The sequence below is a fragment of the Amborella trichopoda genome, chromosome 2, assembly GCF_054954075.1.
Source record: "Amborella trichopoda isolate Santa Cruz 75 chromosome 2, AtrichopodaSantaCruz75HAP2 v2.0, whole genome shotgun sequence".
Lineage (NCBI taxonomy): Eukaryota > Viridiplantae > Streptophyta > Magnoliopsida > Amborellales > Amborellaceae > Amborella > Amborella trichopoda.
The window spans coordinates 45,638,360-45,655,356 of NC_142337.1; the positions used below are offsets into that span (position 1 = coordinate 45,638,360).

The 16,997-nt window shown below is 38.4% G+C and overlaps 1 protein-coding gene across 5 annotated transcripts in view; it reads right to left on the reverse strand.

The window, feature by feature from the left end:
- The window catches only part of LOC18441014 (Transducin/WD40 repeat-like superfamily protein), a 43,279-nt gene that overhangs the window by 473 nt on the left and 25,809 nt on the right, over positions 1 to 16,997 (reverse strand). For 2 of the 5 annotated variants that reach the window (XM_006851144.4, XM_088860119.1), the window contains one exon: positions 2,265 to 2,749. In XM_006851144.4, the coding sequence (XP_006851207.1) occupies positions 2,265 to 2,749 (485 nt within the window). Of the gene's footprint in view, positions 1 to 2,264; positions 2,750 to 8,325; positions 8,595 to 12,073; positions 12,416 to 13,755; positions 14,410 to 16,997 lie in introns of those variants that run through there. The other 3 variants (XM_088860120.1, XM_088860118.1, XM_088860117.1) reach the window with 3 other exon arrangements.

Here is a 16,997-nt window from a genome sequence, read left to right on the forward strand (position 1 = left end):
GATGCTTGAACAATCCACTAAAATTAAAATCTTGAATCCATGAATGATTCTAGGGACAGATTCCTTTATTTTCATATTCAAGAATCAATAGATAATGGAATCAGAAATACTCGAAAAATAAAATAAAATGAATCAAAAAGCAAATAACTTCATGTGTCCAGATAATTATTGAAAAGGAAAAATGGTAAAATGAGAAAAACAATGACACTTTTACAAGGCCGAAAGATTTATATTTTCTTAATACTATTTCCTAGCATGGGCAGCTTCCATCCATTTTTTCATCAAGTTTCTCGTTCCAAGGGATCCATTTGGACTTTATTTGTTCCCCCCTATAATGCTCCATTTTGAAAAATCCCTCACAGCGACTACCCTAAAAAGAATTTTTCATTATCCTGAAAAGTTTTTTTTTCACAACCACCCCAGAATACCTTACAGAAAATATATGACCAAAATACCTCGCTAAGTGAAAATAGAAAGTAAAAAAAAAAGGAAAATCTACCTAGTGTAGGTTTTTTTCTCTCTTAAAAAGATTGGAGGGGGAGGCTGTGGGCTAGAGATGGAGAGAGAACGAGCTTCTTCTACTTTCCCTTGTGTATTTTCTCTCTCTAAAAGGTTCGTGTTTAGTAAAATAAATCCCATACGAAAATGCTACCATCCATATATTCATACCATCACATTTTCTTTTGTTTTGGTGTTCCTAACATTAGATTAGGTCAGTACCCAGATCAACCGTAATTTACTGGTGATTGAGAGAGGTATTATGACAGCTGTGTACAACACACACGTACCCACACCCACACAAACACACACATATAAGGCTGAGGCCCTAAACAATCAAAGTAAATCGCACGTTCAAATGGCATGGAAAGATGTTTCAGTATTGAAAACCTTTGCGATAGTCTGAAAATTCATTTATAGTTTTTTAAGTCAACTTTTCTCGCAAAAATTTGGATGACCTGATTTTGTTTGGGTGATATCTTTTTCTGCTCAAACGAATACAGCAACAAACCCATTAATATTAGCCCCATAGAATCTCACATAATTGAGATCGCAGTTGATGAAGAACATCAAAACCCCCATCTCTCTACAACTGCTTGCTCAACTCAAGACACTCTCCCCAAGATCTCTGAAAGTCCAGGCCATTACTTCTTCTCAAGCTATGGCAGAGAGAGGAAGATCTCCTGGCACAAAGAATCACTCTCAACGAAACCACAATTGAAACAGCAAGGTGTGAGGTCTTTCAATCATGCCTATTCTTTTTTCCTTACTGTTCACGTCTTCCATCCCTTTGGATAATTCTTCCTGTAAAAAACCGTTCCTTCCTACCTCTATATCCCTAATTGTCTCTTGCTATTTCAGGTATTCAAAGGTTCTCAAGATGTTGCAGAGCGAGAGAAGAGATAGTAGGCCTCATGTTAGGTGTACTCAAGAGCTTAGAATGAAGGGGGCTAGTTTTGATTTGTGTGTGTGAGAGAGAGAGAGAGAGCTGGCTGTTGTGTTATAGAGGGATTGCAGCTCCGGCTGTTAACTACTACGTAGAGAGAGAGAGCACTAAGCCGGCTGTTACTGGTGTTAGAGAGAAAGTGGGGTTGACTGTGACGTACATCATAGAGAGAGAGAGGGGTAGGCCCTTTTTTGTCCTCAACTTTTTTTCATTTAAAGAGGGTATTTTTGGTCATAGATTTTGCTGTAAAGTACCCTGGGGGCAAGTGTAAAAGAAGACTTTTTATGGTAATTGATGTAAGGTGCCATTATACAGAAGGCATTCTACAGGGGGATTTAGCAATTTTTGCTAATAAATTCAAGTTCCATTAAAAGTCGACTCAATATTTGGCTAGTTCACCGAATCTTGAGCCAGATCAACTTCTCAATCTGTCTAATGATTTCCCAAGTAATATAAAAAAAAGGGCATGCCACTCGAAAGGGCAATTTGTATTCAATAGAGCCAAGTGCCCTTCTATATCTCCCATATTTATTTGTCATTTCAATTTGATCAAATGATTATTTCCGAATCTTTGCATGTAGAGTTTTCATTCCAGAGTAGCATTACCTCACTACAACGAAAACGTTATTTGAAATTATGAAACATCTCATCTAGAGAATTCCAGATAATGCAGAGCTTGTATGAGGCGTTTGGTAAAAAAGGATCACAAAAAAGGCAAACTGTAGGCAACCAAATTATTATGTAGCACACAAAAAGCAGATAATGCAACTGAGATCATAATGTGGTGCTTCAAAAGGAGACCATAAGTAGAGAAGCTTACCTGGTTGGAGAGAGGTACTAGTCGTCGGAGATCCCAAACAATGATTGAATTCTCACTAACATTTCCTCCAGACACATCACAGGAAGAAATGAAATGTTTAGCATCGATACTGAAGTCAAAATCTAGGATAGGACCAAGACCTCTAACATATTGCTGGACGATATCGCTGGTTCTTAAATCCCAGAGCTTCAAAGAGCCCTTAGATCCACCAGATAGGAAAAGGTTGGGATTATTTGGGTGAAACTTAATGACCCTCACCATCTGATCTTCCTTAAACACCATTGTTTCACTTCCCTTCTCGACATCAATCAACCTAGATGAACAGTCATATCCACAAGTTAGCAAAGACAACCCTTGTTTTGACCACTGGACATCTTTAACTACTGCATTATGATGGTGGAAGACACGGGCTCTCTTCTGACCACAGCTCCATACATTCCAGACATAGACATTCTGATCCATGCCAGCAGAGGCAAGAAGATGTGCTGCAAGAAACAATTCACCATGAAGAGATTTCTAAATTCATTTTATCTTGAATAATTTTATCAGAAGAAAAGAGCTCTAGATGACGTTTGTTTCAGTTGAAGTTGTTCAGGAATGATACTTAATCAGGCATACAATCATGCATCAAAATAACATCATGGATATTTTAAACAGTTGATGGCATTGCAGGGAAACTTTCATCATCTCTGGTTGTTTCAAATTACCAGTTTGATTCCATGAGAGTAGTATTTGTATTGTTCAGGCCCTAAGACAACAGAAGTAGAGAAAATGTTCTTAGAAAATCTCTAAAGCCAAGAAGACTCCTTTAGGAGGCCAGGGGGAACAGTACGCAGGAGAGTCCCACTAATCAATTGCCTACATAGCAAGGATGATATTTAATCAAAGGGCTAACAGTATTTGAGATTACTTGTTTGAACCAACGAACATAAATGTGATAGACCATGTACCTAATGGATAATTTAGTAAATCAAGATCCATAACTTGTGGGGTTGTATATGAGAATAATGTTTGGATCTAACAAGAAAGTGCCAAAAGAAGTTTTAGGCTAATCTAGAGGGAAAAGAACTTCCGACAAAAAAACTTGGTGGTGGAGTGATGAGGTTCAAAATTGAAGTAGGACCAGAGGTTTCACACAAGGTATGCAAATGTGTGTGAGTTTGATATGACTTTTAAGAAGCCAATTAAAGTACATTCACCGTGCAATACCACTATAGTATTGATACAACCCTTGCTATCACTTGCAAACGATAGTGGTCAGTCCTATTTTTCCCGCACTTGTGTGTCCGCGCTGCTCGTGCATGCGCATGTGTACACGCACGTTGGCGACCCCAGTGTGTGCCCGTGAGGATAAGGGTGGGTGGTGAAATGCAGAACGAACCAACAAAAAAATAAAAGCGAGGTAAGGCTTACCTCGGGGTGAAGCAATCGGATGCACACGGGCGAATTGCCCACTTAGATCCCAATGCTTGGATGCGCCAGCAAAAAGCCCCTCGATCGTCGATCGACATGGTTTGGACTCAATCCCCTTGCACTTTACTCGGCTTGGTTCCCTCGCTTGAATCACGCGCATGTAATGGTTTGGATCCTACAGACTCCTAGGCTTGTCCTTTGGTTGGGGAAAAAGTTACGTGTAGGCTTATTTGGGCTATGGGCTAGGTTAGGTTCATGTGGTTTGGGTTAGGTATGGGGTAGACTAGGTGAGCTTGGTTAAGATAGGTGAGTTCATGTCGGGTTAGATGGGCTTGGTTGGGGTAGGCTAGGCCCGTTGGGCTAGGTTAGGTTCGTTGGGCTATGCTAGGTTCATCAGGCTAGGTGGGCTTTGTTGGGGGTAGGCTAGGCTCATCAAGGCTAGGCTCATGAAGGCTAGGTGGAAAGGGTTGGGGGGTAGGCTAGGTGGTAAAGGGGTGTGGCTAGAATCCGATAGCCTTTCGACGTCACCTCCCCTAGTATATCGGCGACGGTAGAAAGGTACTAGGCAAACGGCCTAAGTACCCCAGAGACAATGGCCAAGGGGATGACTCGAGACGAACAGCTGATATTTCCTAAGGTGAAAATCTCCTTAAAGAATGGGTATGGTCTAGGTAGGGAGTAGGATGGAATGGGGTGTGGTCTAGGTAGGGAGTACGGTAGAGTGGGGTATAGTCTAGGTAGGGAGTAGGATAGAGGGAGCTGTATGGTCTAGGTAAGGAGAAGAATAGAGGGAGGGGAAGTTTCTCCTTTGCACAAAATTTCTCTCATCTCTCAAGGTTAAAAGATTTTCAAGAAGGCACAAGGCAAAGAGACACTCACTCTCTTTCTTTCTCCTAAGTTCAAGCCCTTTTTCATTGCTTTTTTTAACACATTTAACACTACATACCATGGGGGTTTATATTGAGGTCACACTTGAAACAAGGGTGTACACTCAAAACTCATAAAGATTGCTATAACATGAAAATAACAAAAATAAAATGACAATTCAGAATAATAAAAAAATAACCAAAAAGGGCACCAAGAAATCATGTAAATGACATAAGTCCCCAAAAAGAGGCCTCTTCCCATCCACATGACCTGGGGCCTTCTTTCGGCTTTTCCAGCGGTATTTCGAACGATCCATCGTCTTGAAAATGTAAATCATGCCAAAGCGATCGTTTTGGTATAAGATCTGCATGGTATCCGGAGTTTTGATAATGTTCTCACAAATTTTCAGTTTTCCAGTTTTCTTGCAAACTTGCTTTTCCTTTTCCACTTGATCTTGTAAAAAATATCACGTCTATTGCTTCGTTTTTGCCGGCAAATCGAAGGGGACGTCGTCACGGTCATTTCGCACCAAAGATCGTGCAACATGGCCTCTGATTGACCATTTTGGGTTTTTGGGAAATTGCCGAAAAATCACTTTTTCGACGCCTCAAAATTGGTGCCCACTTGAAAGTACTGAACGGGCATCTTCTCAAACCTCAATCACAACGTTTCTTATCTCAAAACGAAGCTTATCGAGCTACAATCAAAACACACCCATTTTTGGGTCGATTCAACCTCTGGGTGTTGTTACGATCGTTGGAGCAAGGATAGGTCGTGCACATTGATTTTCCGCAAAAACCATTCTAGGGTTTCTCTCACTCCAGTCATCAGATTTATCCGTCACATATGTCAAAAGTTCACGCTCATCACGGAGCATGACATAGCTGAATTTGAGCTCGATTCGCCTTTCAGATCGTGAGATATAAGCATGACAAGTTTGCCCAATTTTTGGAAGAAGGTGTCAGATTTGTACTATTTTTGAAAATTGGTTTAGGTTACCCTTCCTCGAATAGTAAACGGCCTTGTTTTTTAGAATGTAGGACCTAGAAATGTCCATTTGGAGTGAAACTTGGTAGTCAAGGGTATTTCGGCCCTCTGAAGCTGTTTGCACCTTCGCCTGATTCGAACGAACTTGGAGAATGATTTCGGGGTATCAAAGGCCACTCTGGTGCAGCTTTTGGGGCCGAGAAGTTGTTCTTGCAGTGACTCTTCAAAATCTGGACTTATTCTGTACGGGCTTCCATAGTCCTTAGGGCACGTTTGACGCCTGCGTGCCACAGTTGCAACTGCCTCCTCTTTTATTCGCATGGGGGTAGAAGTGCGTCAAATATACGCGCCAACAGATGGCACAAGAGGAATGGTTCAAATATAATCACAGGAAGCACGCATATAAGCACCACACTAATAAAGTCTCACTCAACAAATAAGGGCCACAGGAACCTCATGTGGGACATAGGACAATGAGAGCCATAGGTATGAGAAAACGAGGCCAAAACGGGTTCAAATTGTGTAGTTTGAGAAGTAGGGTTTGGTCTAGAAGTCCACACACCAAATGGGATGAAATGGGCACAACCTAGTGCATGAAGCACATCTCGAGCTTATTGTTATGTATGTGCACACTTGCATTTACAGCAACATGAAATGACATAACAATTTGCACAAAACAAGTTCAAGACTACACCATAAAGACATATAATGAAAGGCTCTTAAATGCAAAGACTAAAGTACTTTAAAAGAGAAAAGATGAAGTGAAAATGCTAACTGTTATAACTGATTACAGCAGCAATGTCTTCCAAATGAGAAGGTGGATCACTTAGAGAAATGCATGATGAGGCTCAAGGGCTCATGCTTCTATTATGGGATGAAGAGCATGCATTATCACACACTAAAAGAGAGGTTCAAGAAACATTACAAGGAACGAAGTGAGAGATAGGTGGGAGTGGTGCGTTGAATGAATATTTCAAGTGAATAAGAGTGAGACCAAAGAGACTTAATGAGGTGGGATAGGTTCTATTCATAGAAATTCCAAATGTGGGATTTTAACCTAGATTAGATCTCAACCATCCAATGAGTGATCCAAGGGTTGAGAGAGGCTAAACACCTAGCCTTATCAATCACCATTGGTAACTATCATATAAATGGTGACGATCAAACACACCTTATCACCATGTCCATAAGTCACCTCCTAATCTCCCATAATTGCACAGGTGCCCTTCAAACCCTAATCTTTGAATTTGATCAAATCTCAACCATTGATTTTGAAATAACCTAATCATCATCATTAATTTTAAATTCAAAATTGAAAGCCTCATAAGGGTGGCATGCCACCCTCTCCCTTCATCTTTTATCTTAAACTTGCGCTCCAGTTCATCTCATGGAGTGTCATTTTTGTGGGGGCCATTACATCATCAAATGTCATGGTGTCTCCCGTTATCTTCCTGCCACCAATCACATGCTCTTATTTTAAAACTCTAATGACCCTCAAATCATAAAATTCCTAGATTAAAGAATTTTGCAAAATACAAAAACTAACGTTTACAAAAACTAACATTTACATGTGCATACACATGCCACCACACATCTGCCACAAAGTACTACACATATAATGTTTATATATAATAACCAAACAAGGTCTTCACGCCAAGGATTCTAGGCTATTCACGTCATGCCCAGAGGATAATGATGTGGCAATCCTGTGGTTTGCACGTGTGGCACACAAATAGCCAAAGTGTGCCACACACGACACATGCGACTATCTTTAATTGGAATTAACATATAACAAACTTAATAAAGAATATTTCCTTGAAATAAAATTCTCTAAAATCATGATAAATCATTTTTAATTAATTTCCATCAAAAAATCATAGTCTGACACTTTATATAAATCCAGTTGGGAATTAGGATCCTACAAGAGGTTGGGCTACATGGTAATACGCTGAGTTAAACCCAGAAACCTACACCAATTTCTCATACCAAACCAGCATGCCACTATAAGTCAAAGACTTTAGTCAGGACATGAGTGGACATGTCAAACCTAACCAATAAGTGGTTGGATCCCAAGGTGTTCAGTGTATTACAAGTGCTCCCCGAGGACATGCACTCTTGCAGATGCAAGGGTCCTCTCTCAACACGTGTGCACAATTATGATAGCTAGATCTTACCTTATCATAACGGCTTCCCAAATCGCGAATTTTTGGTAGAGTAACACTAAACATGTCAAAGATTTGGGCTTATGTCCTCTCAGAGCACAGCATAGCTCACACAGGGTTTCTCGCATACAAAAAATATCTCGGACAATCAGGGATCCACCGATCCCTAAGCCCTGGCTCACACGACACGAGGCAAACACAGACATATCAACCCTGACTAGAGGAAACCTTCAATCCTCTCGGTTCATAACATGGCCCAAGAACTTTGCCTCACGCAATTGGGGTTATTTTGACTTATCCAGATCTCAGTGCGTACAGATTCTGATGGCTTCTATACTCTTGATCACTCCCACTATGACCCAGAACAGTGCTGGAAACTCAAATAAGGCCATAATTTCAACATTCTCCCACTTGGCCTTTTGAGGCCTTGAAAACACATACAAATATGAGTACCACTATGCTTCTAAGATCCAAATGCCAGCAACACATTGCTCTCATTGTTCATATATGAGCAACACAATGCTCATCATTATATACACATAAAATAGACAGAAGTTTAAGCAAACATCCTACATCCCATCAATTATTATGCGCTCTTAATTCCATGCCATATACAAGCATATTGAAAGTACCTGGTGTCAGTCCTTTTGTCATAGGTCCGCATGCGTAGCTTCTACGAGAACATAGGCCATCTCTACCTCACCATCTTCAATATCCTCTTGGATATGATAAAATTCAGCTCTGAGGTGTTTTGACCTGCTGTGAAACCTCGGTTCTCGCTATGATGTGATTGCTGCGTGATTATCACACATAATTCTGATGGTTCCACATGCCAACGAGCAATATCTAAGATGGTTGAGAAATTTCTTGATCCATATGGCCTCCTTGGTGGCTAAACAGGCTGCCACATATTCAAATTCCATTGTTGTTAGAGCAATTATATTTTGTTTCTTAGACATCCATGATACCGCTCCTCCATTTATGAACAAATATCCTAGGGTCAATTACATCTCATCCAAGTCACCTTGGTAATCAGCATCAATGTACTCAAGCACAACAAGATCTGGCATCTCCATATGTGATCCCATAATTCATGGTACCTTTCAAATATCTCAATAGTCTCTTTGTTGGTTATGTGTCCTTTAAAGGCCTCAAAGCCAAGAGTCATTCGCTCAGTGGGAGTAAGAGAGAGAATGAACCTGGGTGCTTGGTGCACTAGGGCCCAGATTCATGTACCCCGAGTACGTGAGGCAATGAGTATTTGTGTTTTGAGAGAGCAATCTCTAGGGGAGGTGTGAGGATCACCTCCGAGTCAAGAATATATTGATTAGGATGCCTTATGGTTGTGTTAGTTAGCCAGGGCTTGAAAAATCCAATCGAGTACAATAGAACCAGAGTATTTATTGAGAATTGGCCCCGTATGAAATGGTCATAGTCTATGAGACATGAGCTTGTATCCTAACACGAGACTGTTCCATGGCATATGCACTTACAGTCGCATGGGAAGTCACTCTTTTATAATATAATCCGACTTAGAAGAGTCAGTGCACATGTGCTTTGAAAGGACCCCAGTATTAGAACAATAATATGTCCCACAAGGGTGTAGCTATAACCCATTGAGAACCCGATGGAGGGAAGCTCTGTCTCAGTAACTTTGATGTGGGTAATTATGCGTTCCTACCATAAGCTGTGGAGCATTGGTCCGTTGGGTCAACTTGAGACATGATGGAACATCATTTGGGACTAACCAATGGATTACTCCAATTACTAGTGTTGAGCTTAGAGATCTCATTACCTTATACCAATTAATTGTATATTGATGAGAAAATATGTTATAATACTGAGAAATCATGTAGATAATTTTTGAGGATTTTTTAGAATTTTTTGAAATTTTGTAAACACCAAAAATAGCCTTTTTGAAATTGTTTGGCTCAAATGACCATCAAATATCTTATGGAGAGGCCACGTGGGTCCCAAGTGGCCATAGGGATGCCACATGGCACCCCCACTCCCCCTTAGGCATTGACATCATGCTGATGTCATGCCTAGTGCATGGGGGTAGTTTTGTCCTTATGGTGATTGTTTTAAATTAAGTTATGTTGTTAATTTATGTTATCTGATGTTACATTTTGTTATAACTTAAGTGTATATTTTGTCACATGTTTACTTTGATCTCACATGTGACACGCTTGGCATGTGTGAGGCCAAGAAATTTTCAAATTAATTTGTATTTCAAAATTGATTTCCAAATGGGATTCTTTCACTGTGGAGCATAGGTCGTTGGGTCAGCTTGAGACACGGTGGAGCATCATTTGGGACCAACCAATGAAGTACTCCAATTACTAGTGTTGAGCCTAGAGATCTTATTACCTTTATCCAATTAATTGTATATTGATAAGAAAATATGTTACAATGTTGAGAAATCATGTAGATAATTTTTGGGCATTTTTTAGAATCTTTTTGAAATTTTGTAAACACCAAATAGCCTTTTTGAAATTGTTTGGCTCAAATGACCATCAAAGATCTTATGGGGACACCACGTGGGTCCCAAGTGGCCATAGGGATGCCACGTGGCACCCCCACACCCCCTTAGGCATTGACGTCATGCCTAGTGCATGGGGGTAGTTTTGTCCTTATGATGATTGTTTTAAATTAAGTTATGTTGTTAATTTATGTTATTTGATGTTACATTTTGTTATAACTTAAACTGTAAATTTTGTTACATGTTTACTTTGATCTCACATGTGACATGCTTGGCATGTCTGAGGCCAAGCCATTTTCAAATGGAAAAAGCTTACATAGAGCCGAGGCTCTAAACCATCAAATTGGAGCCTACCTCAAAAATTACACTAGAAGAGGTTGTTTTGATGCCCAAATATTCTCAAATTGATCATCTCGACATCAAGATGCATGGACATGAGAAAAAAATGGATTTCAAGTTTTGGAAATAGTGTATTTTGTAACGCATTTTTGGACCGTCAATTTTCAAAATTTTCAAGTTTTCATAGAATTGTCAATCTACACTATTTTTTAAGCTTTAAAATTTATAAATAAAGATGAAAATATATTTTAAAGCTATCACAAAGAATTTCAGTATTGAAATCACATTTATCGATACTATTTGAAGGTAGGCTCTAATTTGATTGTTTAGAGCCTTGGCTCTATACAAACCGCACCCTTTTCAAATTAATTAGTATTTCAAAATTGATTTCCACATGGGATTCTTTCACATGTGTGAAGAAGCGATGTGGTGTGGTCCCATTGGTAAAAGCATGTGAAGAGCACAAGATATTTAATTTTGATTGGCTTAATGTCATAAGATATTTCCCCACATGTGGGTATTGCTCTTTGCCAAAATAGTATTACCCTTGTACCTTAATTGGTCTGATGATTTATTTTGAAACTATAGGAAATTATGTAAACTATACATAGGACTTGTACGAAAATATAATATGGGACATGGACTAGAAAGTAATTGGCTCACATTAGGTTTTTAACGAGTGATAAAGGTGTTAAATCTCTTCCCTACATCTTGGTGGTTAGATGGGGATGAGTGGCTAGAATTATGGCCTCTCATGTGCCATAGATCTAGAACATCAAGGGTCAAGATTGAATCACCATTCACCATCTCATATAAATATCAATTAAGGATCAACTTACCCTAACTTTTCCATTTCCAATTTCAAGATTAGAACGAGAGAGAGAGAGAGCTCCCTTGGGTTCCACGCCTCACTCCCTTAGAATTTGATCTTCTACCTTGAACCATGAAGCCTAAGTTATTATGGTGTGATCTATTTTCACTTCAAGGTCTATGGAGCTCATCCCCACCATCAAGGTACCTTAATTGTAGCTTCTGATTTCCATTTTCTATCTTCTTAATGATCAAAAACTTGGTGTAATTCTCCATTTATAGTAGGTTTTTTATCTTTAAAACTTATTCCTCTTTGATCCATTAAGGCTCCAAGTATATAGTGTGGTCATGCCTTTATCCTATGTAGTGTAGTATGAATTCATCCTATTTCTCTGATGTTATCATTGAGTTTATCCCTTTGATTTGAGAATGCTTTTATCATTTTCAAGTAAGAAATACTGAGTTTGAATATGTCTCCTACATTGAGAAAAATTTTGGTGGACCGGTGGACCACATAGTCTACTTTATTCATCGATAGCTTGTTTGGTGTGGGAACTCAGTCAAATCTTGGAATTCTGATCTCACACTTATTTCTCTCTCTAATTGATCTTTAACAAGTGATATTAGAGTAAATAAATGCTTCCCATGTGATTGATCTCCTTGAGTTGATAAAACTATCGTTGTGTGCAAGAGTGTGTAAAGAAGCATGCAAGTGTCTAACTCTAGCCATCACTTGAGTTCAACATTACCTCAAGGGCAGACTCCATCTGGCAGTAGTTATGGCCTCCCTTCATTCTTCCAGTCCAGTACGGGAGCAAGAGAATATCCTAACCCTAGGGCTAAATCATCCATTCAAGATCAGGGGTAGGTAGACCTAGCCACCCAAGGTCAGATGTTTAGTCATCATAGTAGTGAGGATCATCCATCTCAGTCACGTGGTGACCCCATCCTGCAGGATTTATTGCGCGTCCATGTTGTGCAAACTCCGAGTAAATGGTCAACTCAAGCCCAATTTAACCCAGATGAGTCAATAGGCCAACAATCGATACACCAAGTTCAACACACTCCCCATGCTCAGCCTTTAGTGCAATCTGCTACATGGGCCCAACAACCAATTTATGCAAGCCACATATTGCAAACAGGTTCAACAAACCATGCAACCAAGCCACGTCACCGTTATACCAACGGCCCAACTCATCAACATGAAATGCCTCCAAGACACTTTAGAGACGATGGGAATAAGAGATTTCTCGCATATCAGCCTCTCTGAAGCACCAAAAAGCAATATCTTCCATGGCTAAAGCACAGGCTTTATCCATCCAAATCATAACCAACAAAAAGCACGGACTTCTTTTGGAAAGAATGTCAACACAGCCAATCTAACCAAAGCAATATCTTCTTTTGTAAAGCACGGACTTTATATAACCAAATCGTAAGCAACAAAGAGCATGGACTTCTTTTGGAAAGAGAAGATGAGGATGGAGGAGACCAAAGAAAAAATGAAAACAGATAAAGACCAAAGAAAAGATTATGTACAATTACGAAAACAATGTAATCGCTTTGTAAGAGAGATCAAACAGGGAAAGGCAATTTGATAGCAAGATGTAAAGGACAGTCACGCAGGCAAACAAAGTTTTTAGCACAACTGGTTTCTACGATTCATTGGTTTCTGCAAGTCTTTGTAACCAACTCCCATCAAGGTCAGGATGAGATTTCATTACAAATGGAATGCTTACAACTTTACAAAATAACTCAGATTCCACTCCAATGAAAATCCAAATTGGTTGAAACTTTGCAATATGAACTCCAATAAATGCATAGTTAATAGCTAGATCATAAAATTGATACCTAGAAGCCTATGTTTGAAGCTCAAACCATCAATCCTAATGAACATCAGAATTGCTGGATTAATGACAATTTGTTCATAAGAGAGATTTCAACCACAAAACACTAAGGCTTAAATTCACCAACAGGCCTTTGATAACCCAGTTTTTCAGCTTTCATTTTTTTAAAGAAACAATAATCAAAATAAGAAGAGAGAGAAAAAACAAAGTAGCACCAAATTGTGGAACAAAAGGGAAACTAGGGCAAGATGCAATTCAATAAAACGATCCTTTTGTTTTTTGTGATCTAGCTCGAAATGCCCCACAATGGGCGTCAAATTATTCACAGCACAAAATCAAAGAGATCTAACTGAAGATCCCTTAGATTCGACACTACAAACTCAATTATTTAAATGATTTGATAGAGAGTGGGGACAATTCGAATTCTAATATGAGGTTAAATCTGCTCAGAAATGAGCAGATCTGCTCCCAGATCAGTAGCAGAGCCATCGTTGATCACAAGTACGAAATATTGAAGTAAAATCGATGAAATGGACCTAGATCTAATAAAACTGAAATAAAGAACTAGAGAAGGGATAGAAACATACCTGGGCGGGCCGGTTGACCTAGGACACCTGAAGCTTCGAGGACTCGCCCATATCAGGACCACGGCTATGATTTACACCGTACATCCTCTATGTCTCTCTTCAAAGTTGAACAAGCCTTGGCTTGGTTGAATGGGGTTTTCTTGGATCTAAGCTTGAAGGTTGCAGGCTAAGGTTTAATGGCCAAGGGTTTGTCTAAGGTTTGCCTAAGTTTAGGGTTTCTCTAGTCTCAGAGTTCTTTTCTTTGGTTTCTTGGGCACACTCTTACGGTTACCCCCCCAAAATAGTTCACCAAAACCTATTTTTAAAGGCCCAAAATTAGTTGGAATGGATATATTCTAATAACAAAAAGATATGCCAAGATACTGGATCACTGAATGGGAACTATGGACTACAGTGTTCTATAATTCAGGGATCTTATGGAATAGTAAGGTCCTAAAGTTTGTCTAAGGTTAGGAAAATCATGGAATTTGCTAGTTTTTAAAAATGGGGTGTCTACAATTACGATTTTGCAATAAAGGGTTTATGTATTTAAAACCTTAGGGTTTCAAACGATCGGAAATTTTTAAATTGAGTTTTTAGCTCCTTGGTCTTATACCACCAACAATTGGTATCAGAGCAAGGCTCTAATATGACCCCTTGATCCTTCAATATTGTCTAAAATATGATTTTCAAAATGCATAAACACTTGATCATGGATACCAAAGTGTATGTGCTTGAACTCTTGAGAAATGATAGTGTCAATGGCATGACAATTGTGACAGAAAATTTCCAGAATTGCTAACTATTTTTGTCAGTGGTAGGACCTGCCACTCTTATATTAAAGGTTGATCGTCTGTGGTATTTTGTGTTTTTTAGTGTAGTTTCATATGTAAAATGTCCCATGACCGAATAATGCATATTTTGTAAGTTCTTAACATTTTGTTGGAGTGTGTCAGATAAATGAAATATACACCTTTTTGCGTGGGGGTTTGGAGCAACTTGTACTTTTGAGGAATTGTGTCTAGTTTCAGGTGAAATTAGGCTCATAAGAAAAAATGTAATATTTTGTGAGATATGATCTTTTTACAAGACATGTTCAAACTGCATTTTCTGCTACACAATGCAGAAATTGATCTTCTGAGACCTAAGCTTTTTTAGCCCTTTTGGAACATTATTTTATATTATCCCCTTAATGTAATTTGTTCATTTTTTAATCTATTGTAACTAGAAAGAAGTCCCATGAAGAAATTTTGAATAGGTTTAAAGTTATGTCCATAGAAATGGATCGTGCTCATCTTGAAAAACCAGAAAAACCGCATGAGCAATATCCTATGTGTAAGTGGGATATGGGTATTTCATACTCTTGTAATCCAACTATGGAGCATCAGTTGTTAGAAGTTCTTGCGACTTCATAGGGTGTATTAGATCAGTGGGAGGGTTGTATACTAAATCATGAGTATAAAATTTAATACCAGATACCTGAGTCTTGGCCTAGATTTGGGCTACTCTCGGAAAGTGTATGAAGATATCGTCAACAAGACTAAAGACTAATGAGGATAGATGGGACAATGAGCACAGTAAGAAAAGAGAGAAAGAAAGGGTGAAACCAAAGATCCAGGCTACTCTCGGATAGTGTATGAAGATATCGTCAAAAAGACTAAAGACTAATGAGGATAGATGGGACAATAAGCACAGTAAGAAAAGAGAGAAAAAAAGGGTGCAACCAAATCACAAATCAAAAGCAAAAGGGTTGGCACACTATGACTTGGTTACCATGAGACCACGATGTATGACTTCTTTCTACCTTAATGCATAATTTTAGTATATTGAGAATTCATTTGTTTGAGAATAACCATCTTGACTTCATGATATCTTGTGATTGATTATTATTATATGAGTATTATGATTGGAAAGCTTGGACTAGTCACATAAGCTATAAACTTGAAATAGGTCAATAGTTTCATATTGAGACATTTGAGTGCTTGTGTCCAATCTCATATAAGTTAAAAACACATGGCATATACCAGTGTTCACAAACCGAAATGGTTAACTGGACATAGGGCTGGAAGCGGTTCAACCGGCCTAACAAGTAAACCGGTCAGTCCAATCGGCTTAACCGGGCAAGTCCCAGGCCTTCAACAAAGTATTAAAAAATACAAAAACCATCTAATAAAATATAAAAAGTATATTTAAAGCATGATTAAACAAAGCACATCCAAATGAAGTTGAAAATTAATGAAAAAAAAGATTTTAAAGAATCAATTTGTGCCCAAGGGTATTTTGAAATGTTTTAAACAAGATGGGAAAATGTAAAAATAAGTGTTAATTGCCAAAACAATTTTCAATCTTTTCCAAAATGATGAAAAACATTAAAAAATACATTACACACAAAATTCATTATTTTTTGGGATTTTATATAAATTTTTCAATTTTTTTTAAAAAAATACCAGGTCAGATCACCAAAACCAGCCAAAAATGGAACCGACGAGTGGCCGATTCCAATTTAACCAGGCGGTTAGATTTTGAACCGCCTAATTTTACCTACACTGGTATATACATAAGTATTTTGATTCTAGATCTATGAGTTTTTATTCAAAATACCAATTCATTGGATATGGCTAATTCAATAAATATAGCATATATAAGGATTATACACGTGATTACATGAGTATTATGAGATATATGGAATGAACATTATTTATTTCTGGGCTGTTTTATGACACAAGGACTCGTGAGATATATCTTGAATATGTCAATAGCAATGACTAGTCCTTATGTTCCCTCAAGCTACATGCATAATTATTTTGAGTTTTCTTAAATGCCAAGATTATGTGATGTATTGCATTCTCATTTTGTGAATAGGTGAGTATAGAAAAATGTTATGAAAGGCATATGAGGATTATTTCATGGCAGGTAATGCTCAATGGTCATGAAAAGGGCTTTTTATGTATGAGATAAGATTGTCCTTAAAGTTGCATATTTTTCACTCTTTTGAAAATTGAGAACAACCAAACTAAAATGAATTTTGAGTATGCAACGTGATAATTGAGAAACATATGTTGAAAGAGAATATTTAGCACAATATGATGTTAAAAACCATAAGGGAGAATCCACCCCAATGTGTATATTACTACTATGTGTTGTTTTTCCCAATAAAGAGTTATGACTATGCTAAACTCCATGTTCTTTCCAGTTTGGAAGATCACCCTTAAAGGGGCTCTTTTAAGCATTATGGTATGACCACATAAATGTGTGTCAAAATA